At 27.4% G+C, this 24,177-nt stretch overlaps 2 protein-coding genes across 2 annotated transcripts; both read right to left on the reverse strand.

The window, feature by feature from the left end:
- Positions 1-3,092: 3,092 nt before the first annotated feature.
- Positions 3,093-9,686, reverse strand: LOC127289535 (uncharacterized). The gene is made up of 4 exons (XM_051317519.1): positions 9,568-9,686; positions 4,923-5,275; positions 4,598-4,817; positions 3,093-3,450 (listed from the first exon to the last, which is right to left on the reverse strand). The coding sequence occupies exons 1-4, from the start codon at positions 9,684-9,686 to the stop codon at positions 3,093-3,095; spliced, it is 1,050 nt and encodes a 349-aa protein (XP_051173476.1).
- A 6,419-nt stretch (positions 9,687-16,105) lies between these two features.
- LOC127289510 (uncharacterized) lies at positions 16,106-22,387 on the reverse strand. The gene is made up of 7 exons (XM_051317478.1): positions 22,111-22,387; positions 20,048-20,211; positions 19,471-19,975; positions 19,093-19,172; positions 18,706-18,922; positions 16,854-16,979; positions 16,106-16,768 (listed from the first exon to the last, which is right to left on the reverse strand). Exons 1-7 carry the CDS (start codon positions 22,292-22,294, stop codon positions 16,560-16,562), a joined length of 1,485 nt encoding a protein of 494 aa, XP_051173435.1. The 5' UTR covers positions 22,295-22,387; the 3' UTR covers positions 16,106-16,559.
- Positions 22,388-24,177: the final 1,790 nt, after the last annotated feature.

Raw genomic sequence — 24,177 nt, forward strand, 5'->3', positions numbered from 1 at the left:
CCGGACGGAATGAATGAATGAATACCAAGATTATTATAGTTAATAATATGTAACAGCGGTTCAAAGGCTACTTCTACTTTGGGAAATGTTTCATTTCCTGGGGAGTCAAATAAGATTGACCCAAATACCTCAACTTCCGGAGAGGTCTTGAATGAAGGTATCATCACAATATTCACAAATATCTGTATAACATCCCATAGATATACTTATTTTCGGATACTCATAACATGTCCGTGGAATATTTTAAATTCATTGGTAAAAATTTCGCTACTTCATATTAATTTACTAATTAAAATAGTATTTTTATTTTTAAAAAAACATTTTCTACTAACAATTACTATTTTCCGACCTAATTTTCGCGTATATCCTTAAAAAGTGTGTAGAATATCCTGCATATCTGTGGATGCTGTGAGGGAAACATTTTCTATCAACAAAATATTTATTCTGTAAATTAAACCTACTTTAACAAAAACACGTAATATTTGAATTGATTTTATATAAATGGATAAATAAAATCAGCTTTTGAAAAAATTCAACTTAACCTGGTTATTTCATTTTTTAAGTAGAAATTTTATAAACAATCGTTACCAAAATTGTTTTATTTGCAAATTTAGTTTGAGATTTCAGACAGTTAGGAATTGAAAATGATCATTCTCTATACACCCTGCTTAATATTTAAAGCATTTAAAGTTATAAAATAGAATAAAAGTATATTTTTTAAATTTGCCTGTAATACATATTGTGTTGTATCTTTGAAAGTTGTTGAATCAGAACTTTTCTATTCAGGGGAAGATTTTTCACAAGAACAAGTGGCTTACCTACCTCTCGATGCAAATGATATTGCATTCCAAGAAGATGCAAGGAATTATGAATCTAATGATAAAGAAATAGATTTTTTACATTTGATAGACATTGATGAAAATTTGAATATATTGCAAAACAAAAGTACAATTCAAATAGAAGTTTCGAAGGAGGATACATATCCGAAAGAAGTTTCTCAAAACGTCGTTAAAGAGACTGCCCTGTTGGATGAATTGGAAAATTCTTCTCATAATAAAACTCAGCACGAAACTAATTTCAACGACTAAAATTTATCTTTGACATTCTCAAACTTTGCTCCTTCGGAATCTGCACATAAAAATATGGACCAATATCAGCTTCGAGATCAAGAATCATTAAGGGGGGAACACCAGTTGTAACTTTCGAAAAATCGATTTTTTTTGTGCATTTTCTTAAAGTATACATATTTAGAAATGTGTCTGTAAATTTTAAAGTTGATCCGGTGAAAAATAAATGAGATATACAGAACACTGCAGCGGCGCGTCCCGTGGCTTCATACAAGGTGGCCAGCCATACCTGACCCTAACGACAGATGGCCTTTTCCTATGATTTAGAAACGGCAACCACTGCGGAAGAGTTATTATATGGTCCAGGAATCGATGACTCTTTGTAACTTGGAAACAAAATTTCTTCTGAACAAAAAAAAGTAAGTTGAAACTTTGAATGCGTTTTTCTCAAAATGACATTTTCCAAGTCGGTGACCACGATTACTCGAATACCATTAAACCGATTTATTTAAAATTTAGTGTGCTTCATTTACTCATATAAGTCTAGTTCGTGATCGAAGGATTTTTTTTTATGCAAAACTTTTTTTTATATAGCTGAAAATCGACCGTATTTTTTTAACGAAAATCATACTTTTGACTTTGACAGGTCGCCATTTTGTCAAATTTTTTTTTTTAAATCCTTCGACCACGAACTAGATAATCTTATAATAAATGTAAATCAATTTCATTTTTTTATTTCAGACGAAGTATACTTGCAGAATGCTGGTCACCGCAATTCGCCTTTTTTCTTAAGACGCCACTTCAATGGCTCATATCTCCAAAAGTTTTTGTTAAAAAAATTTTTTTTTTCTTTTAAATTACAGCTTTTTACATGTACTTTTAACTAATAAATAGTATTCTTTAAAAAGATTCATTGTTCTTTTGGAAAATATTCTTGAAAAAAGCATTATTTTTTGAGTTACAACTGGTGTTCCCCCCTTAACTCCCAAATACTAGTACCTTCATCAATGCCACTCTCTTCTCAACATGAAATTACGTGGCCAATAGCACCTCCTCGTAAAGAAAACATTAATAGTTTACATGTATCTTCGGCATCGGCAAACTCTTCTCGTGATAAAATTCATGATGAAAATATAGGGTCAAAAGAATCTACTTTAAAAAAAACTGACATCAACTCAAATCTCAAATGTTCAACAATTTTTAAAAAAGGGAAGTACTATGTACCTACCGCGAATGAAATTGATGAAGATAATTTGAATAAAAGACTTCAGATTTTAAAAAATGCTAGCATTACTTCGAAGCAAAAAAATGTAATTGTGCCACCATTGGATGATTTTGCTCTTAAAAAACTGAATAAAAGTAAAAATTCCAAAGTTGAAGAAGCTATTGTCAGTTGCTCGAACAGAATAGAAGCCCTAATTGAATTAAATATGAAAGTTGCCGAAAAAAAAATTAACGAGAATTCACTGGAATCAAATAGTCACATGGTATCAGCAGTTTCTGCTGATGGTTTTCTGAATCTGTTAGAAGAAGAGTGGCTTACTCTTTCCATTGAACAACAAAATGAATTGTTCAAAGTAATTTCAGTATTTACAAATTAAAAGATAAGACTGAGAAAATTGGTATGCATAATTATAATTACATAATAATCATGTAACTAAATAAAAATTGTCGTAATAAACGTAATGAAGTAAGAAATTAGTCAGAAGAATATTCATGAAATGTATTTATTAGGACCAAAAAATTTTCTTATTTCAAATAAAAACATTGTACCTTAAATATAAATTGTTCTGAAATTCGCTGAAACTATTTTTATTACAATAAATAATCGGTCTTCAAAGAATTAAGAGTCATGCGATCCGAGGCCTGTAAAGTACAAGAAGAGCATAATAAAATTAACAAAAATCTTCATTTTTTCAGTGTTTATTATTAAAAAAAATCCTAATTTTTGAAAGATATGTAAGTTTTTCAAAAATTTGTAAATGTTAATATAAGTAAAACATAATTTTTTCTTTCTTGCAGTAATTAATGATGAACAAAATAATTTGTTAATAAATTTCGCAGTGCATTTTCGTCGATGTCATCGTTACCCATAACATTCTCGCGGTCATTTAAAGGAATTTCGTTATCGATGATATATCCTTCATTTTCTGATGCTCTATTTTGCCGACTGAAGTGATTCATCTGTCTTTCTAGAAAATAGAGACGAAATTCTTCATCAGCGGCTAGTTCCCTTGTTATTATAAAATTGTGCAAGCACACTAATGCCTGAACTATGGCAATCGATGTTTCTAATTTGAAACACATCTTCGATTGCAAAATCTTCCATCGAGATGTCAGAATGCCAAATGCGCACTCTATTATTTGTCGTGCATGAGACAATCTGCAAGAAGTAATATAATTTTTTATGTACTAAAAAAACTTTATAATAAGAAATTAGCCGTTTAATAATTTATTTAAATTTAATAATTTTAATAATTAATAATAATAATAATAATAATTTATTATTATTTTTTACCGAAAAGGAACTTGATCTTTTATACACTTAAGATTATTTTTTTGTTTATTAAAATATTTCTGAAACAGAGTGCGTCTACAGACTGAAAAATGCGGGAAATTTTCAGGCATGTAAAACAACCTTCAACAAATTCCAGAAATGTTAACAAAATATAAATATTTATTATCAATCTTATTAATTATATTTCATTTTTAAAAAATTTTCTTTTATAAAAACACTTTATGTTAAAAAATACGTTTATTGATAAACTATCAATATATACCATGCTTTTATGAAATAATTTGTTTTGAGAATTTTTTATTGTAACCGGAAAATGACCTGCAAATGACCAGGAATTTCTTTTAATGTAAAAATCAAATACCTTGATTTTCCAAAAAAATGAAAAAATCTTTAACTGTGTAAAAATTTTTAATTTCAAAGATTAAAAATATTTTTAAAACTAGATTCTAAATGAAAATTTTTTTGGCAATAAAAAGGAATTAAATTGACTTTTTGAAATCACTCTTCTTAAAAATTACTATTAAAATTTGTAAATTTTAGTACAATTATGGTTATTAATTCTTAATGAAAAACAAATCAGGAAAAAAATTAGATTAAGATCCGCAAAGTAACGGTGAATTTAAAAATGATAATTCGCTACACACTTTGCTGCAAAAAATTAATTAATTAAAATTAAACAAAACGAACATTTTGGTACTATTTGGAATGATCTATTTTGTCAAATTCCTTGTTAAATTTGGAAAAATTGAAATTCTCTTAGACCCTTTTAGATGAAACATTGGCAAAATTTCAAAATTCGAAGCTGGAAGTTCCAAAACATTAGTTTTGAGAAAAACAAGTTTAAAGCTAATATAAAATTAAAAATAAATTTTTCATTGTTTATAATTGCGGAAAAATTATGAAAAAGGCATGAATCAACGTAGGACAAAGCATTACACTTTATCGGGAATTTAACTTAGGGTGAAATATTATACAATATTTATTGAGAAATATTTGTTCTGTAATAACTTACCGATAATTGAACAATTCCTGCAAGCGTGTGAGAGGTCGATTTCGCCTGTATGGTACCATTATATATGGCCTTAAGGAAAAAATTCCATCCCCAATTATGAAATAAGTAGAAATATCATTCGAGTGTGGTAAGTAGGTCGGATTTGGCAAATTGGTCAAATTTCTTTCTAATCTCCGATAAAACTCGGTATGCTGGAAGGCTGAAACATTACTGACACTACCTACAATTAAAAGCAAAAAGATTTTTACTGTAATTTTATTATTCAGTGGTACAAAATGAGTAAAAATACTGGATCTTTTAATAGAATTTTTTCCAATATACTTACCATAATCTCCAATATCTACCCATGAAAAACGACAAAAAGCGTTGCACATGGCCATTAGTTTAAAACTATGAAACTTTTTATAGTTAAAATAAAGGCTGCCAGAATTCGGTGGTGCCTTAATTTCAATTTCCTTGCCGTCCATAGCCCCAATGCAATTTGGCATGTCCCATTTTGCCCTAAAACCTTGGGCATTCACCATCCAATCCTCAGCAACTAAATTTCCCTTTAAATATAAAGGTTGCAGACATTCCCATATAATCGGGCAAACTTCTGCAATTATGCTATAAGCAGTCGAAAAGCCTATTCGAAAATAGTTGCTGGTCGTGTACAAACTGTCACCATGGGCAAGAACACTGAAATTAAATTGTACAATTCTATAAATATCTTGAATTTTAAATTATAATATTTTGTAATAAATACAATGTACAATTTAATTTTACGGTAGGAATTAAATTTTTTTATAAAGTTTCAAAAAGCAATGGTTTATCTTGCCACGTGATACATTCTCTACAAATCGATTTTTCTAATTTTATTTAAATGTTGTCAAGTTTTTTTTGTAATTAATTTTTAACACAGTAAAAAAAGTCGAAACATTAACAAAATCAATGTGAACCCTTGTCAAAAAATTCCGCCGAATATCTCCGCGTAGTGTCTCCACGGAATTTCCGCGAATACTCCGCAAAAATTTTTTGTGAATTTCAGATAAAAAAAATTTCGGCGTATTTTCCGCAGTCAATCGACGAAATTTTTTACACATTATCACTAGGAACAAAATTGATCATTAAATTAAAAAAAAATTCTTTACGACGTATCAATAATATTTTTAGCTAAAATATATTATAGGAATGTTCACTGACAGTTAATCCAAGTAATCAGACCATAATTAAAGTGATTTTTAATTTTTAAGTCCATTAGTGATAGCTCCGATTTACATGATGATGGAATTTATTGTTTAATTAAAAGAAAAAATTAATCGGAACGTGACAATAATTTTTTTTTATAAAAAGCTTCTAAAAATGACGATTGACAGTTAACTCAAGTTGTCAGACCATTATTAATTAGATTTATAACTTTTACACACAATAATAATATAGCTCTAAATTGCATTAAGATTGAAATTATTGTTTAATTTTTTTAAAAAAATTACTGGGGAAGTGGCAATAATTTTTTTGGCTAAAATAGGTTCTAGAAATGATGACTGACAGTTAACCCAATTAATCAGACCATAATTGAACGAAATTTTAATTTCTAAAGCCAGCAACGTAAATCGTAATTTGCATGAAGATTGAAATTTTTGTTTAATTTTGTTACAAAGAATACCAGAAATATGTCAATAATTTTTTTGGCTAAAAGAGGTTCTAAAAATAACCACTGACAGTCAGTCAGACTACACAGAGAAAATCTGAAAGCACTGAGTATTTTTTCTCACATCACTGGCTACTGTGGAAACCAAAAAATTAAATTCCAAAACTCTGAATGTTTTTTGCACAGCACTCAATGCTCTGCAGAAAATAATCACTATTTTTTTGACAGTTATTAGAATTTCGGTTTATATTAATGGACAACAGAGTTTTCAAAGCTAGGAATATAGCAATAAATTATTCGCTCGAAGTAGTGACTGCTTTCCTCACAGCTCTGAGTACTGTGTAGAATTATTTTTTAGGATTAAAAAAAATAAAAGAACATTTAACCTTTAATAAAAAATAAGTAACAATTTTAAACAAGCGTTCAAGACTATTTTAATCAATTTTAGATGTTTTCTTATATTTTTATGAAAAACAAATTATTTGACTAAAATTATTTATATTTAATTAAATAAGAAGTAATAAACTTTAATAATATTAAACAAATTACTTTTTATTAATAAACGTACGAAATAATAATTTTTATTACTTCACGAGATAAATATTTAAATTAATAATGTTGAAACTTAATAATTTTTAATCATAATTATCTATAAATTTAGATTAGGTTGTAATTTGATATTAGCTAAGAAATCTTAAAATCTTAAAACTTGTGAAATACAAATAAATATTTAAAATTTACCTATAATAATTGATTTTAAAAATAATTATTTATTATTTCATTATTGTATAATAACTTTATTTGCTACATAACTGAAAAATTAAAAAAAAGCGATAGTTTTCAAAAAGACTTTTTGAAGTCTTCATTTCTTTATATCTATTATTCATTAACTGTTTATAAACATGTCAATTAAAATCAATATTTGAAAAGAAAAAATAACCATGGCTATCTTCTTTTAAATTGACGTTAAACGTTCCTTTGTTTTCTAAATTCTTAAAAATAATTCTGCACAGTACTCAGAGCTGTGGGAACAGCAGTCACGACTTCGAGCAAAGAATTTATTGCTACATTTGTAGTTCTAAATAATCTGTTGTCAACTAATATGAAACGAAACTCTCTTTACTGTCAAAAAAAGGTGTGATTATTTTCTGCAGATCATTCAGTGCTGTGTGGAGAACATTCAGAGTTTTGAAATTTAATTTTTTGGTTTACACAGTAGCCAGTGATGTGAGAAAAAATACTCATTGCTTTTAGATTTTCTCCGTGTATTATTCAACTGATTTTTAATTTTTTAGTCAAATAATAATATCTCAAGGTTACATGAAGATTGAAATTATTGTTCAATTTAAAAAAAAAATAATGGCGACATGGAAATAATTTTTTTGTAGCTAAAATACGTTCTAAAAATGACGACTGACTATTAACTTGAACAGTCAGATCATAATTGAACTGATTTTAAAAAGATATTTAATTTTTTAAACCCAGCAGACTATAGCTCCAATTTTCATCAAGATTGAAATTATCGATTAATTTTTTTAAAAATTTACAGGTGACGTGCCAACAATTTTTTTGGCTAAAATATGTCCTATCCATGTGAAAGAATTCCGCGGTGTGTCTGCGTGGAAATTCCCCAAAAGATTTTTGTTCAACTAATGTTTACAAAAAAAAAAAATTTTTCTGCAGAGTTTTCGCGGAGCCACTAAAAGCGGAATCACTCCTCGGAATTTCCGCAGGGGTTTTTCTGAATTTTTTCACATCGGAATTTAGAAGTTCTTTGATATAACCAAAAACTATCTGCAGGAGAGACCAACTGACTTCGTCCTGATTTTATTACAGTCCTTTCGTTAAGTCTGAAATTTTTTGACAACAGAAAACGAGGATTTTTTACATATGTTATACAATTCAATTTTAAATTTCTTGAAAATTCAATTGTAATATATGAAATTTCCAAAAAAATTTTCATCAATTCCAATGTAACAGAAATTTAAATAAAAATTTTCTGAAATTCAATTATTGCATGAAACTTGAAGAAAATATTTAAAAAATTTAATTTATTATAATTATAATAAAAATGTTAACTGAAACATTTCTAAAAACAAAGACTGTAATTTTTAAAAACATTTAATATGTTTATAATTTATATTTCAATATTTTCTATTGATTTATGATAGTTTATGATTATGAGATATACCGATTTTTATTTAATGAATTAAAAAATTCCAAACATTTTTTTAAAATTTGGTAAAATAAGTTTTAAATATATTAACAGTTATGAGAAATCAAGTTTATTCAGTTTGTGCAGCATAAGTCTATTTTTGCATCCATACAATAATGTCACTTGATCAGGAAAATTGGTTTACATTAAAAAGATACTACTAAATACTTTTGTGATACATTGTTTTACATTGTACAGCGACATTTAAGTTCTGCAAAAACTGGCTCAATTATTCAAGTATTTTCAATTATTTGTCAATTAATTTCACTTTTCTGAAATCATTTTCATTTATTGCTTCTTCATGGAGAAAGTATTTCATAAATCCTGTGAGATTTGCAAGTTTTCAATACCATTATTTTTAATACCCTGATTATACATATAAAATTTTGCAATTAAATTTTTTAACTTCGTTAAATCAAATACTTTATATATTCTATCTTTGAAATTAACAGTAAAACATGCTCTTATTAATTAACAAATTCATTCTATAAATAACTGTAATTTTGAGTAAGAAGGAAAAAGCAGTGCAAAGTTAGTAATTTGAAATTTACGGAAATGTAGGTAATTAGAAGAATTAATTTTAGGTATAAGATTTTATAATATTTCCTGACTTTTCTAAGTTCAGTTAAAGTTTTTCCCAATTGAAAAAAAAATTTCACGACAATTATAGTTTTTCCAGAAACTCAGCAACCTTATCAATCCTTAATATTTTCAATTATAACCGTTTCTATTAAACTAAAATTTTCATAATAATTGAAAATAAAAATATTTTATAAAATTTTAATAATTAAAAGTTATGTTTTCCAATTCATATTATGATTTCAAGTCAAGGTAAAAAATAAATTCAAGGCGAATTTTAGGTGTTTTTATGGTCTGCAGGACTTACTGGAGTTTTTGAATTTTCTATAGTAAATATTTATAATAAAAAGTACAAAAAAATCTTAGCGAATGTTTTATAGAGCAAAATGAATTTTTATTGTATATTTAAATTGGATAAAAATTATAATTGACAAAAGAATTTTAAGTACAAGCAAAAAATTTTAAATATTTTTTAATCTACAGCAAATTTTAACTTTAAATAATTTTTTCTGTAAATTGTACAAATAATTAATACTTTATACTTACTTTAAAGTAATAACTAAGCGAAGTCTAGTAGACAATGGCTGTCTCCAACTACGCTTTTCCAACCGGTGTCTGATCAATTCGTGTAATTCTTCGAATTGCTGGACACTCATCCGCACCATTCTTCGAAAACTTTCGTGGTCCTGCATTAAAAAGTTTTCAAAAAGACCATCATAGGCCCCAAACATTTCTCTCACTTGATCTCAAATGTGAGTCTTGACCCACCATCGACGAAACACTTCCTGGTTTATCGTTAAATACATCCGAATTAAATTAAACCAATGGATGCAAACTAGCAACAATGTCATTAAATCCTCCATTTTTCAAAATAACAATAAACAAAATATTTAATTATAACCCCAGAGCACAAAAACTTACTAAACACGGAATATTTAATGAACAGTTACTGTATACACTTTTAGCAGTTGGCAACACTACATTACTAACGTTAGAACCAACGCGCGCGTCATCTTTGCGTGCGCTTTAACTTTGCGTTTAGCTATTGTGGAATGGACCTGTAGCAGTCCAAGAACTGAATTGAACGTCATGAATGTTTTGTTCTTCCAATAATTCTTGTATGCGTTGTTTAAAGTCGGTAATATCTGGACATTTCTGGCGTTCAACAAGAGAACATTCTGCACTGGGGTTAAGACAAGTAATTTGTTGTAAGCAATCTTTATAATCGCATATTGGTGTTTCTAAATTTTCAGTAAGTTTAATAAGGTTAATAGAGTCCAACATCAACTTGCAATTTTGGTGAATGGTACAAACGCAAACGGAGTGAGTTCCAGTACCACCAGCAAGTATACACTGTTTTGGACGTAGTTCGGCAAACTTACTAAAGCCAACAGGGTAATCAGGGTTGCTTTCTTTAAATTTTAAAAAAAGAACCTTCAAATCTAATAGAAGAAGCCGTTTCTGCAGTAAGCAACGTTCATCATTATTCTTTACAGAAACGACATCTTTCATACCAAGCATCATTCTACTGACCGTATCACTATTATAAAAATCTACAACTTTCTCTACAGTCAATTTGGGTAATAGTTTACCACTCTTAGAAGTTGTTTCTGCTAAAATGCTCTTCCCGTCTCTTAGATCTTTTGCTTTTTTAGAAAATTTCCAACTACAGTTAAATTCAGTTGAAATCTTCTTAGCAGACCATGATTTTGGGACAATAGTGAGAATCTTTAATCTCAGAGGATCATTTTTTCCAAGTGTAGCAAATTTTACTTTCAAGTCGCTTAGCATGCCTTCTAACTCAAGTTCTCTTTCCGAACGTATGTCTGCGGAACATATAACAGAAGCTATTTCATTATCTTGAGCAGAAACATTCTGATCTATGTCCACATCCATTTGACTTGCGTCCAATGAATTTTCAGACATGCTAGAGTTTTCTCTACTAATTGAAGCATTATTACTTCTTTTTCTTCATTCAGAACAAACTCTTGCATTATCTGGAAGATGAGGGAATTTGCGTTTCAGATTTGCGGATACACTTCTTAAATTCTTACCTTTGTGTCCCACGATTTCATAAGGATTGATACATTTGTCAGTATGACATTTTATATTTTTAGGCATATTGGAAATATAATTAAATATAACTAAACTAAAACACTTAAACAAAAAAATACAATTTACAATTTTTATAAACAGTAGAACTAATAACTGATTAACCTAAAATAAGAATGAACAACAGAAAGAAAAATGCAATTCACAATTTTTAAAATCAGTATGCTTTTAAAAATCAAGTAATGTTTATTAATGCACAAATTAGACAATAAAATAATAGAAATAAATCCGACAATGCGTCAATTGAATAAAAGCATAGAATGAGTCAAATGCATAAAAATAACTGAGATTTCTAAAAAAAATTATCAAATTCTTAAATTGAATAAAAGATATAACACAGTTAAATAAAGAAATCTAACTGTTAAGTGAATCTTGCAGTCTGGGGGATAACAGAACTAACAGAAACCGCAAAAATTATACCATGAAAAAAATGCAACAGACCATGCGTCTATATAATAATACAAGAAACAGAGTCAACTGCACAACTTTGAGAACAATATGAATTAAATCATCAACTGTATCTAAAATGCTGTTGATATCAAAGGCAATAAGATTACTGAATTAAATCGTCAATTTCAGCTGAAATACTTCTGAAATCAAAGGCAATAACATTACCGCAATAAATCAGCAATTGCAGCTGCAATGCAGCTGAAACTATAGACAATGAAATAAGTCAGCAAATCAAATAAAAGCATAACCAGAGTCAAATGGAGAAATTTAACTATAAAGTGAATCAGCAGTCTATGGAATAACAGAACAAACAGACACTTCATGAATTAAACCATGAAATAAAAAACATTAGCACTTGTGTCTATCTAATAACACAAGAAATTTGAGTAAACTGCTCAAATTTGAAAATAATATGTTTGAGATTTCTCTGAAAATTACAAATATACTACAAAAAACCAAGAAGTCAAACACTGTAGTATCGTTTTCTATTTAAGAACTCGCGTCATCCCAAGTGAAACTGTACGAAGAATTTTTGCAGACTTTCTTCAAATTTTCTGCCTACTTTCCGCTGACATTCTGTGGACTTTACGCGGAAGTTCGTCAGATTTTCAACAGGCTTTATTGCAGACATTCCGTAGACTTCTTGCGGACTTCCTGCAAACTTTTCGCAAACTTTCCACCGACTGTAGTTTGCTGAAAGTTTGAGGACATTTTCCCTTAGGATGCTGGAGGACTATTGCTGCTGCTTATACTGTTCCGACAATGTTGATTCCTCACATTAAAAGAACAGTTGACGTATGGAAATCCTATACTCTATCCGCTTGTTTAAAATTTCAAAATTAGATGTTAGATTCGGAATCAGCGACCTAAAAAACCCCAACAAACAAGTTTCAAGTAAATCGCACAGATTTTTCCAAAATTGTCCGCCATATTGGATCCACCATTTTGAATTTTAAAAATCGGTTGTCAGATTCTTATTCAGCAACCCCGAAAACCACAGAGTGACAAGTTCTATAAGTTTTTGATTACATTTTTTTCGTTTTTTTCATTTCGGTGGTCATATTGGATCCGTCATTTTGAATTTTGAAAATTAGATGTCGGATTCGGAATCAGAGTCCCAAAAAACCCCTAACTAATAAGTTTCAAGTAAATCGCACATATTTTTCCAAAATCGTCCTCCATATTAGATCCGCCATTTTGAATTTTAAAAATCAGTTGTCAGATTCTTATTCAGCAACCCCGAAAACACCAGAGTGACAAGTTTTAAGAGTTTTTGATTATTTTTTTCGTTTTTTTTCTTTTCGGCGGTCATACTGGATTCGCCATTTTGAATTTTAAAAATCGCCACTTTGCATTTAAAAGTAGACAAAATAAGCTAAATTTTAAGCTATAATAAAGCTTTTTACGTTAAAACCAATTTTGGACAGGGGGGGTCTTCCATTGACGTGGAATGCCTCATATATATATTATTATTATATTTATTATATATTGCAATTCTCATAAAATTTTAATTTCGATTTATTTTAAGGTTCCGTTTTTCCAAATTCTCCTTTAGATAATTCGAATATACATTAATTGGCGCAATGTTTCAGGTGTAGAATCTGAAAAGTTTGTATCAAAAATTCTTCCCTATTCGCCTTCATAATTTTGAACATCGGAAAATTCGCATGCAAGTTGGCAGGAATATTCCATGGTGGCGAAAATCATTTCTAAAATGAATTTTCGTTTCTCTAAGGTAAAGAAGATAATTTTCTTTCTAAAAAAAAAATTTTTCCGATTTTCTTTGTCTTCTAAATTCTGAAAGTTAAAGATCATTTTTAATAATTTTTATTCTGAAATAATTTTTCCAATTTTTCAACCTTTTCCAAAATTAAGAAAATCTAATACTCCGTTTTCTTTGTTTCCCCTTAAATTCAAAAGCGAATATAATAATATAATATAATTAATTTAATTCAATATGCTTTTCTTTAAAGAGAAATGCCAGAATTTCTCATCTGGCTTTTATACATTAAAATAGAACATAAATTATATGTGCAAAATTGTCACAGAGTGACTTCTGTTATTTCCTTGCATATTAGGTTACGATCAGTGGCCTTGACTCATTAAATGCGAGTTTATGGAATCACGGCCAATGTCTTCGAAATTAGAGTCTTTCCGCATTCCTCAGGAGACGTCTTGTTGACAATGCTTTTGCGTATCTGAACTACCTTGTATTAATAATTAAATTCTTAATTTTCAAAATTAAAATTTATTTTTACCAATAAATTCTTCGTTCCATTTAGTTTAGTAATTTTAACTTGGTTGATTTGGTTGTTTTAATCGAAAGGTTCGGTCAAAATTGCCCTATTATTTTAATCCATAAAATAACTCTATAATTTTACTAAACAATAATCATTGTATTCTTATTGTAAACATTTTGTTAGAAAACTAATATGTATTTGTAATTAGTTAATTTTAATAAACCTATTTATTAATGTATCTAATCTAATCTAATTTATTAATTAATAATCAATAAATAATTGTTTAATTTGTTTATTAGTAAATTAATTTTCTTTACTTAAATATATTAATTTTACTTTATTTTTTTTTGTTATTATTTTATTACTTTACTATTACTGTTGTTTTAGTTAATTAAATTAAATTAAATTAATAATTTTAATTATCTCGAAACAAGTCATAACCTGGATTAATAAAATTTTTTTTTCAATGGATGATTCTCGGTATCCCAGGTTGTGCTTTGTCAAGCTACTATCTTTGGCCAAAAGGGGTTTGAGTTGCAGATTTAATTGGATATGCCAAGTAAAAAGATACTTTTTTGATCCGTGTGGGCTTTCGGTTGAGTGGGACGCGTTGTCCTCCCAGTCTTTCGGCCTCGATGAGGAATTCGTCCTTAGAACTTACGGTAACTATATTGTTGATCGCGATAGAGCTTGTCTTTCTGCTTCGAGGAGCTTATTAATTTATCCGCATGTCTCTCTTTCACCAGGGACACAGAGTCACCTTCTTTTACACATTACATTTTATTTCAAACAAATTTTTGCTCAATGTAGACTTTTAAATCGACATATTACTCGTATTTATTTTAACAAAAAAAAGTATGTTTTCCTCCCTGACACTACTTGTTCCAGCTGTAATCTGGAAGACGAAGATCTTTTACATATTTTAACCTCTTGCCCAGCTTGCGAACACTTGTTCGAAAATTTTGTTTCCGATTTTTCTAAGAATCTTTCTCCATCTGAGAATTGGCTAAATGTTTTATCTTCTGATAACCGTACTTTAATTAAGAGTTTTGTGAGAAGTCTTATCTTTGTACTCGACGACCGTTTGTGTATGTCAGATTAACAGAAATTTGTATTTTATGTTTCTTTTTTTTGCGTGGCTCCCTTGTAGACACTGTTCGTGTCACAGACAAGTGTAATAAATAAATTTTAAAATAATTTTAATTAATTTATAATCTATTACTATTCATGTATATAATTACATATTAATTAGATTATAATAATAATAGTATTAATTTATAAATTTATTTATATTATTTTTATTTATATTACTATAATATCCTATAGTAAAACATAATTTAAGATTTGAATTAAGATTTTTACTAAGTCTTAAAATCCCAATCAAACCTATTTGATTACAGCAACCAAACCATTTTATTTCTGCGTAATAATTCATGAAATAATAATTTTTAAAACTCAGGAAGAAAAACAGAAGAACTCTGAATAAAAATAATTTCCTTGTTTTTCTCTTTTTTAAAATTTTACTAAAATTGAAAAAAAAAATTTAATTAATTATTTAAAATCTGATGAATCAACAGATTAATCATGTAGTATATCCCTGTTATCTAAATTTTATTTAATTGAAATTAACTAATTCGAAATATTCTATCTCCTCCCTTCTAGAAAAGATCGATTAAAAACGATTGAAAACAATAGGGAACAAATTTCTATCGTCCCCAATCGTGTTTCTTAATCGTGTCTTCCCAATTGAAAACGATTGATTTGAATAAATCGTCAATCGTTTTCAATCGTGTTCAATCGTCTCTTGCAAGCAATATTGTTTGACGGGAGTTTTTGAAAATTTAAAAAAGAATTACTATTGAAACGGTGTGGAAAAATAACATTGTTTTAAAGATTATTTTCCGGACTAAGAAAAATATAATATTAGTCAATGAATTTGTCAATTTTTTTTATTTTATGGTAAACTATAAATCTATGTGAATAAAGCTGCTTACAAAAAATGTTTATAATTTATCCAAAATATTTTTAATATAACTTTTGACAAATACATAAACTAATAATTTAAGAATTATATACTATCCAGGAAAATAATCTTCAAAATATAATTATCCAATCCATCAAAAACGTAAATCTGAAATCCTGAAAATAAATAACAGTACAATAAATTATCTTATCGAAGATTAAAACATTTGTTTATTTAAAAACTAGTTTAACCAAGTTAAACAATTGAAACTTACTCAACTAGTTAAACAAAATTTAAACATTTCTTATTTATGCATGTACGTAACAAATTTTTAATTTTTGGTATTTTGCAACTAGTTCAACACTGAACACAAATTTTTAATTTTTGGAATTTTGCAACTAGTTTAACACTGAACACTTTCAATAGACGCATCCATTTATGCTAACATTTACTTTATAAATGCCTACGAGACGTAACAAACACTAGGCCTGCGCAGAAAACTCGTATACCGGTATTTAGCCGGTATTTTTGGAAACCTTTTTCCTGTTTTGAAATACTGGTTTTCGGTTAAACTATAACTTTCTCGAAACGGTTTTTTTTTTAAAAAAACCTGGTATTTTAAAAATTACCGGTTTTTTCAAAAACCAAAAATCGGTTTTGGATTTTCAATACCTAAATATATTAATAGGCCTAACAAACACTACTTATAATTATAATGAAAAATATGTAATAAAATGAAATTATATGAAATTTGAAAAGTAATGAAAAATATATTAATCGCTGTCACTAGAGGGTAAATTGTCAAAAATCCTGTTCAACTCATAATTGTCTTTAGAATTTTCGTCGATGAAATCGTCTCCAGAATTTCCCAAAGCAGAGTCGTTTACAGGGTTTTCCAAGGTACCACTTTCTGAAAGATCATTTGAGCTAGAATCGTCTCCAGTTTTTCCCTTTTTGCTCTTTGATTCTTTAGATTTCTTTTCTGCAAAATAAATGTAGAATATATAAATTAGAATAATGTAGAAAACCAATTACTTCAGACCAGAAGTGATTAGTTTTTTACGTACTTGAACTTGGAGTTCTCTGCAATTCTGCAATTTTGGCAGAAATGTGACCCTTTACTTTGCTGACTTCGTTGTCGACAAAAGTATCTGAAACCTCCTTGAATCCTTCTAGCCAAAATCTTGTCATGTCTAGAATAAATTTAAATGATTTTTTTTGTAAAAATTGAAACAATGCACATTGTTATTGAAAAATATTTTAATTATTAACTATTTATCACCTATTTAAAATCTATCATGGATTTAAACTATATTTGAGTTTAAAAATAAAAATTTTTATTTTCCAATGGGGTCAAACCATTATATTTCAACTAAAGTGGTCGCTGACTAATTTTTAAAAATTATAATACTTTGCAGGAATGATTTTGAAGTTATCAAGATAACGAAATGAAAAGAATTTTATTAAAAATTTAAATATTTATTGTAAAATATGAATTTAAAGTATATGAGGTGCTAAAAACTGTCAATTTTTTAGCCATTAGAAAATATGCAAAAAAACATAGAATTTACCATAAAAATAAAAAAAAATTATTGGAATTTACTAAGAATGAATAAATTTATCATTATCAATTGATATAATTATTTAAAGATGTGAAGTAATATATAAAATATGATTTCCAAGTGCACCTGTCAAATAACCTAATTTTGCGATTTTTATTCATTAATTATAAAAAATAGAAAACATTAAATTAAATAAAAACTTACCAAATATGAAGTTCTTGCCATAAACTTTTAGAATTTCTTTGCACTTTTCTTCTTTTCTATTCATAAGTATGAAAAATTTAAAAAATAAAATAGCTACTTTGTCTATTTTCACTATTTTTGAAAGTCAATAACTTTTTTGGAGAAAAATGAAAAAATATGGGGTTTCGAAAATTATTTAAATACACACTACATATACATTCACTGAAAATTTCGCATTGGTCCCGAAGCTATTTTCGAAGATAAAGTAGATTAAAAATTTCGTATTTTTTAGGCTATATGGACATGGATTTTAAATCAATGTGAAGGTGGTTCACTGGTGACGACAAACTTCACATTGATTTAATACCTTTAAAACCCATGTCAATATAGCCTAAAAAATACGAAATTTTTAATTTACTTTATCTTCGAAAATAGCTTCGGGACCAATGCGAAATTTTCAGTGAATGTATATGTAGTGTGTATTTAAATAATTTTCGAAACCCCATATTTTTTCATTTTTCTCCAAGAAAGTTATTGACTTTCAAAAATAGTGAAAATAGACAAAGTAGCTATTTTATTTTTTAATTTTTTCATACTTATGAATAGAAAAGAAGAAAAGTGCAAAGAAATTCTAAAAGTTTATGGCAAGAACTTCATATTTGGTAAGTTTTTATTTAATTTAATGTTTTCTATTTTTTATAATTAATGAATAAAAATCGCAAAATTAGGTTATTTGACAGGTGCACTTGGAAATCATATTTTATATATTACTTCACATCTTTAAATAATTATATCAATTGATAATGATAAATTTATTCATTCTTAGTAAATTCCAATAATTTTTTTTTATTTTTATGGTAAATTCTATGTTTTTTTGCATATTTTCTAATGGCTAAAAAATTGACAGTTTTTAGCACCTCATATACTTTAAATTCATATTTTACAATAAATATTTAAATTTTTAATAAAATTCTTTTCATTTCGTGATCTTGATAACTTCAAAATCATTCCTGCAAAGTATTATAATTTTTAAAAATTAGTCAGCGACCACTTTAGTTGAAATATAATGGTTTGACCCAATGAGTATATTTTAATTTCTGACATTTTGAAATATTAAAATTGTTAAATTTATTTCTTTATTTATTTACAATAATAAATAAGTCAATAAAAATACCTTTTATCACTAGAAATCTTGTTGGGTCTAATTTTTTAATTTCCCTTTTTGAAGTTTTTTGCCTATTTCTCGGCTTTCCAGTTATGGTTGAGTTTTGTAGTTCTTCTGGTGAGAAAACCATATCGGATAATAATTTGACAAACAAGGAAGTCGATGAAGCAGTGCACGCTTCATTATATTTATATTTCGCAAGCCAAATATCTCTGCCTAGATGGATCTGAAAAATTAGGTTTTTAATATTTTCAGAGAATTATCAAAAATTTATAATAAGATAGAATTGTCTTCAATGAAATCATTTCATGAATAATCTATTAATAATGCTTATAAAGTTCTTTTTTTTATGATCAATTTCGCTTTTTTTAATAATCATTGTTATAATAAATTTACGTGGTCATCAGATGATCGAATAAATCCAATGGGAGGATAAGACGCTGATCGAGAATTCTGTCTAATGTCGAGCATTCTTGCTAAAATAATAACAAGTATATAATAATAAGTATAATTGATTTTGAAAATTTTTGTTGTGTTATTTCTTAATTACAGAAATATTTAAGTTGAAAGTTTTTATCAATTCTTAAAAAAACATTCTTTTCCAAAATCGTTACGTTTTCAAGATCAAATAATTTAAAAATGCTTATTTCAAAAAATTGAACTAGAAAAGAATTGAATATAAAATAGATAGAAATGGTTAAAGTTCTTATTATAATTTTACAACTGCGAGTAATAAATTTTTCAATATTTTCGGTAAAATGTTAATAAATTTACCTTGAAATTCGTCATAACTGGTGTCAATTTTTAATTGAAGTTCAGCATTTCTTTCCTTTTCCGCTCTAATTTCTAGTCTTTGCTCATCCACTATAATTAATTGTTGATTCAATAACCTAGTTAAATTTGCAATTGTATCTTCAGCTTTTATTATTCGCGATTTACATTCCCAGTTTGAACAATCATTTGTTGATGATTCATGATAAAGCGGAAATTCAACGAGAGAGAGTACAGGCACCATTTTATCCATAACGATATGACTATCATGTGACAGTGAATTTAAAGGTAGAGAATTTAGTTTGTTGTCAATAGGATTCAAGTTGTCATCGTTTGAATGCACTTTTTCTGCCTCTCGGTTTAGCTGAGAAAAAATACTGTGTTCAATAATTTCAGAGGGAGAAAGAATTTCATTATTTTTTGCTGCACTCGTTTTATTAATTGTAGAAGAAAAAGAATTCTCGTTCTCCGAATTCACATTTCCAACATTTTTTGACCCTGATATTGGCTGAGAAAAAGTACTTGGTTTATTAATTGTATAGGGAGAAACAGATTTATCCTCTATTCCTTGAAAACTTACAAAATTTTGATTTGAAGTACTCGGTTTATCTTTTGTAGAGGAACCAGAAGATGTAGATTTCGCTTTTTGTGAAATCTTCACTTTTCGAGTTTCTGGTAGATTTGGTTTTTGTAGAGCAGCAAGTGGAGTACGCTCTTTATTGTTTTTGGAAGGAGAAATAGGTTCTGAAATTTTCGAAGGAGTATTTTCGCTTGTCTGTGATGCTGATTGATCAGTTTTTCTTTTCTTTGGTGGAGATGGAATCACTACCATTTGATCATCTTTTAAAAGCAGATCGTTTTTCTTTTTCAAGATTAATGATTTTAACTCACCTTTTCTATCTTTTTGCTTTTTTTCCAGTTAAAAAATATATAATACAATACAAGAGTCACTTTCAGAACAAACTCGAATCATAAATTTACTTACATCAGTTTTGTGTTGGCCTGCTACATTTGCATCTGAAGATGAACATGAATCTAAGTATTTTTCATTGAACCGTGCTCGCTCTGTTTTCACAATTTCTTTTAATTCGTCAAAAGATCCTGGAGTAAAAAAATAACTTGGTTTTGTAATTTTAGGCAAAAATGTTTCGTAATTTATTCAAAACACATAAGAGTCCGAATTTCTATTTTTTTAAATTCCAGATAATCGTTTTAAAACTCAAAAATACCTTTTTTTGTCTTGGAACGTAGTTTACAAAAATAATTCTTGTTATAAAAAATTTTTAATTTTAATGTATTTCGGAATTGTTTTTCTATAAAATATTATTAGAAATTATGTTTTCCATGTCTTATAAAATTTTTTAAAATTGTTTAATAAAATAATTTACTATTTATTTAAATTTCATTTTTATGCTTTGCTCGTAATTTAAAAAAAAAGAAAAAACCGCCGATTTTACCCTATTTTTTAGTACATTTTAAGATAAAAAAAATTCTTTTTTACATTTTGAAATCGATCAACTGGATTTCAAGAAAAAAATTTTTAATTTAAGACTGTTAAAATATTAAATTTTTCATAACTTTAACAAATTTTTGTTTCTAAAAATTTAAGAAAACTTATTTAATCATATAAGAGTTAAAAATGATTTATTGTTGAAAATTACAATATATTTTCTTGTAATTTATCCGTTTCAGAAATTCTGACGAAGTTAAAACTCACAACGCTTACCATCAACGATTGATCAGAAAATTAAAATTATAAAATTTTTGGACTTAAAATTGTTATTTTCAAAATTGTTGAGAAAAAAATTTGTTGAGAAAAATTAAAAAGTATTAGAAAAAAATTTATTTCTAATCGTTGATCGCAAACGTTGTGAACTTCAACTTTGTAAACTACAAACCTATGTGCGTATTTTTATATAATTTCAAATCATGTCTTATTGTTTTAAAACTACCTATATCTCAAACAAATTCAGAAGTTAAAATTTTGCTAATTTTGATGTCCCTAAATTTTTAACGTTCAAATGAACAAATTTATTTTTGCTGCTTTTTTAAGTTTGAATTTTATTACAAAATATTACTTTGCATATTAAAAAAATTCAATATTTATCTAATAACTGTTGAATTTATATTGTATTTCTTATTAAAGTGCAATAATTGTTGAAAATGTTTAAACAAAAAAACATGTCGTTCAATTGAACGTTCAAAAATTTGGAAACATTACTTTTGCCAGAGATTTAAAATTTCGTTATTTTTTCTCTGAATCTTTTAAATAAATTACATAAACTATTTAAAATAAATTGAATTGTAAAAAAATACCAATTTACTGAACTCAAGGACGTTAAAAACTGTTTATTATTTTAAATAAATCAAAAAAGACAAAGAAATAATTAAACATTTTAAAATTGTATTTTTCTAAATAATTAAAAAGTTAATGTTTTATAAATTAACAAATTAACTCTTGGTAAGGTGACATTTTTTCAGAAATTAATAATTTTTCAAGAAAATATAAGGAAAAAAACTGAATTTTGTATAGTTTTTAGGTTATTTAGATTTACAAGCATTAAAAATTTATATGCCTAATTTTCAAGGTTAGGGCGTCGCATAATTTAATCCACATTTTATAAAGTATAAATATATCTTTACCTGAAACAAACAGTATTACTGCAGAGAAGAAAGTTTTTTCATCCTCTCCACAAACTTTGTACTTTTTAGTTTTATTTACTTGCTCAGGAGAGTCAGCTTCAGGAGGATGTCGAAAATCTGAATCACTCACAATTCTCCTTGTACCCCTTAAACTTCCCGACAAGAATTGAACGTAAAAAAACATATTTAACTTATAACGTATTGTATTTAGATGAGTAATTAATAAAACTTTTTATAAACTTTATACAATAACGCATTCACCCGCGATAACAGTTCACGTCATAATACGGCCGGCAAAACGTGATTCAACAAGCAAAATATAACCAAACCTAACCTTAAACTGCTCTGAAGTGCGTGAACTTTGCGCGAGTGTTCAATATATCGTTCGATATTTTTGTTGTACCTGTTGTGTACAACTTCAGTTCACATACATCTTGGGATTTTGAGCAGGATGAAACCTTTTGGTTTCTGATAAAATTTTTATTTGTTTTGTGCTTTTTATTAATTCTTAACACACAATTACAATTCTTCGACAATTAAAGGTCAAGGTAAATATAATTTTATTATATAAAACTACTTAGAGTATATAAATCGTCTATAGTAAAGAAGAATCATTTTTAAGGTTAGAATCTTTGTCACGTGTTGGTAATAATACTTATTTTCTGTTATCGTTTTTATGTCAAATATAAAGGTATTAATTATTTTTCATTTAAAAAAATTTGCACTCCTAGTTATACCATAATTTTGTGAAAATAATAAAATTTTTACATGGAGAAAAAATGCTTCGTTTTTACAGGTTATAAAGGGTTTTCCCCACCCCTATTTCGTGGTTTTCCAACATGTAATTTTAAAGTTACTATCAAAATTTTGATAAAATTTTTAGGATACATTCTTTTTTTTATAATGACATTAAAAATGATTTTTCGGATGTATTCGATTTTTTTCAAAAACAAAATTTGCAACCGGTTCAAGTAAAAAAAAATCGGACAAGTGCGAGTTACACTCGCATAAAAACCGAGGGTTCCGTACCCCTAATCCTAAAATTTGAGGGGTTTAAAGTGTGAAGGCCGATGGAAAAATTCCAATTTTGCTTAATTTTTCTTGTAATGTGAGCATGGAAATACATATCATAAGTTTTTAAAAATTTTTTAATTTTTTTATCATTTAACATGTTCAATTTTATGATTTTTTTAGATTTCACCAATTAATAAAAATATCAACAAATAAAAAATGTCAAAAGATAAAAAAAATAGCAAATGGTAAAAAAAAGAAAATGGCAAAAATGGCAAATTATAAAGAATGGCAAAACACTACAAAAAAATATAGCAAGCACAATTGGAGTTCTCGCTATATTTTTTTTGTAATCTACACGCAAAAATACGTAAAACTGTATAAATTTGAAACTCTTCAGATAAAATATTCTTCGTTTTTTGAGGAAAAATCATGATTTTTATCGAAAATTATCAGTTTTTCCTTGAAAACACTATGATAATTAACTCCAATCGTTCTCGCTGTATTTTTTTTGTAATCTACAAGTAAAAATACGTAAAAAAGTATAAATTTGGATCCCTTAGGATAAAATTTTCTTCTTTTTTTATTCGAAAAATCCATGATTTTTTCTAAAAATATGAGTTTTCCTTAAAAACAATATGAACATCAACTCCAATTGTGCTCGCTATATTTTTCCTGTAATCTACACGCAAAAATACGTAAGTATACCAAATATGAACTGCCTTCGTCAAATATTGTGTGCGCTAGGAGGATTAATCGCTTTTTTTCAAAATTTTTTATTTTTCCTTGACAACGCTATGTAAATTAATCCGAATCATGTTCGCTATATTTTTCCTGTAATTTTCACGTAAAAATACATAAGTGTACCAAATTTGAGCTCTCTATGTAAAAAGATGTGGCAACCAGGGGGGGGGGTACATAGTCATTTTTAGGGATTTTTCGTAAAAATTCATGGTTTTTCCTTGACAACGCTATGATAATTAATTCCTATGAGATTCGCTATATTTTTCCTGTAATCTACACGCCAAAATACATATGTATATCAAATTTCAGCCA

The sequence above is a fragment of the Leptopilina boulardi genome, unplaced genomic scaffold (genome assembly GCF_019393585.1).
Source record: "Leptopilina boulardi isolate dan_hultmark-lab unplaced genomic scaffold, ZJU_Lbou_2.1 LbouV2_44, whole genome shotgun sequence".
In the NCBI taxonomy this organism is placed as follows: Eukaryota; Metazoa; Arthropoda; class Insecta; order Hymenoptera; family Figitidae; genus Leptopilina; species Leptopilina boulardi.

Coding starts and splice junctions, on each gene's coding strand:
- LOC127289535 (XM_051317519.1), bottom strand. CDS start 9,686: ATGGTGCGGATGAGTGTCCAGCAATTCGAAGAATTACACGAATTGATC. Junction 5,276..9,567: donor CGCTTAGTTATTACTTTAAA/GTAAGTATAAAG, acceptor ATTTAATTTCAG/TGTTCTTGCCCATGGTGACA. Junction 3,451..4,597: donor CAGGAATTGTTCAATTATCG/GTAAGTTATTAC, acceptor TACTTCTTGCAG/ATTGTCTCATGCACGACAAA.
- LOC127289510 (XM_051317478.1), bottom strand. CDS start 22,294: ATGTTTTTTTACGTTCAATTCTTGTCGGGAAGTTTAAGGGGTACAAGG. Junction 19,976..20,047: donor GTACTTCAAATCAAAATTTT/GTAAGTTTTCAA, acceptor ACTTTTTCTCAG/CCAATATCAGGGTCAAAAAA. Junction 19,173..19,470: donor CAGTTATGACGAATTTCAAG/GTAAATTTATTA, acceptor TTATTATTTTAG/CAAGAATGCTCGACATTAGA.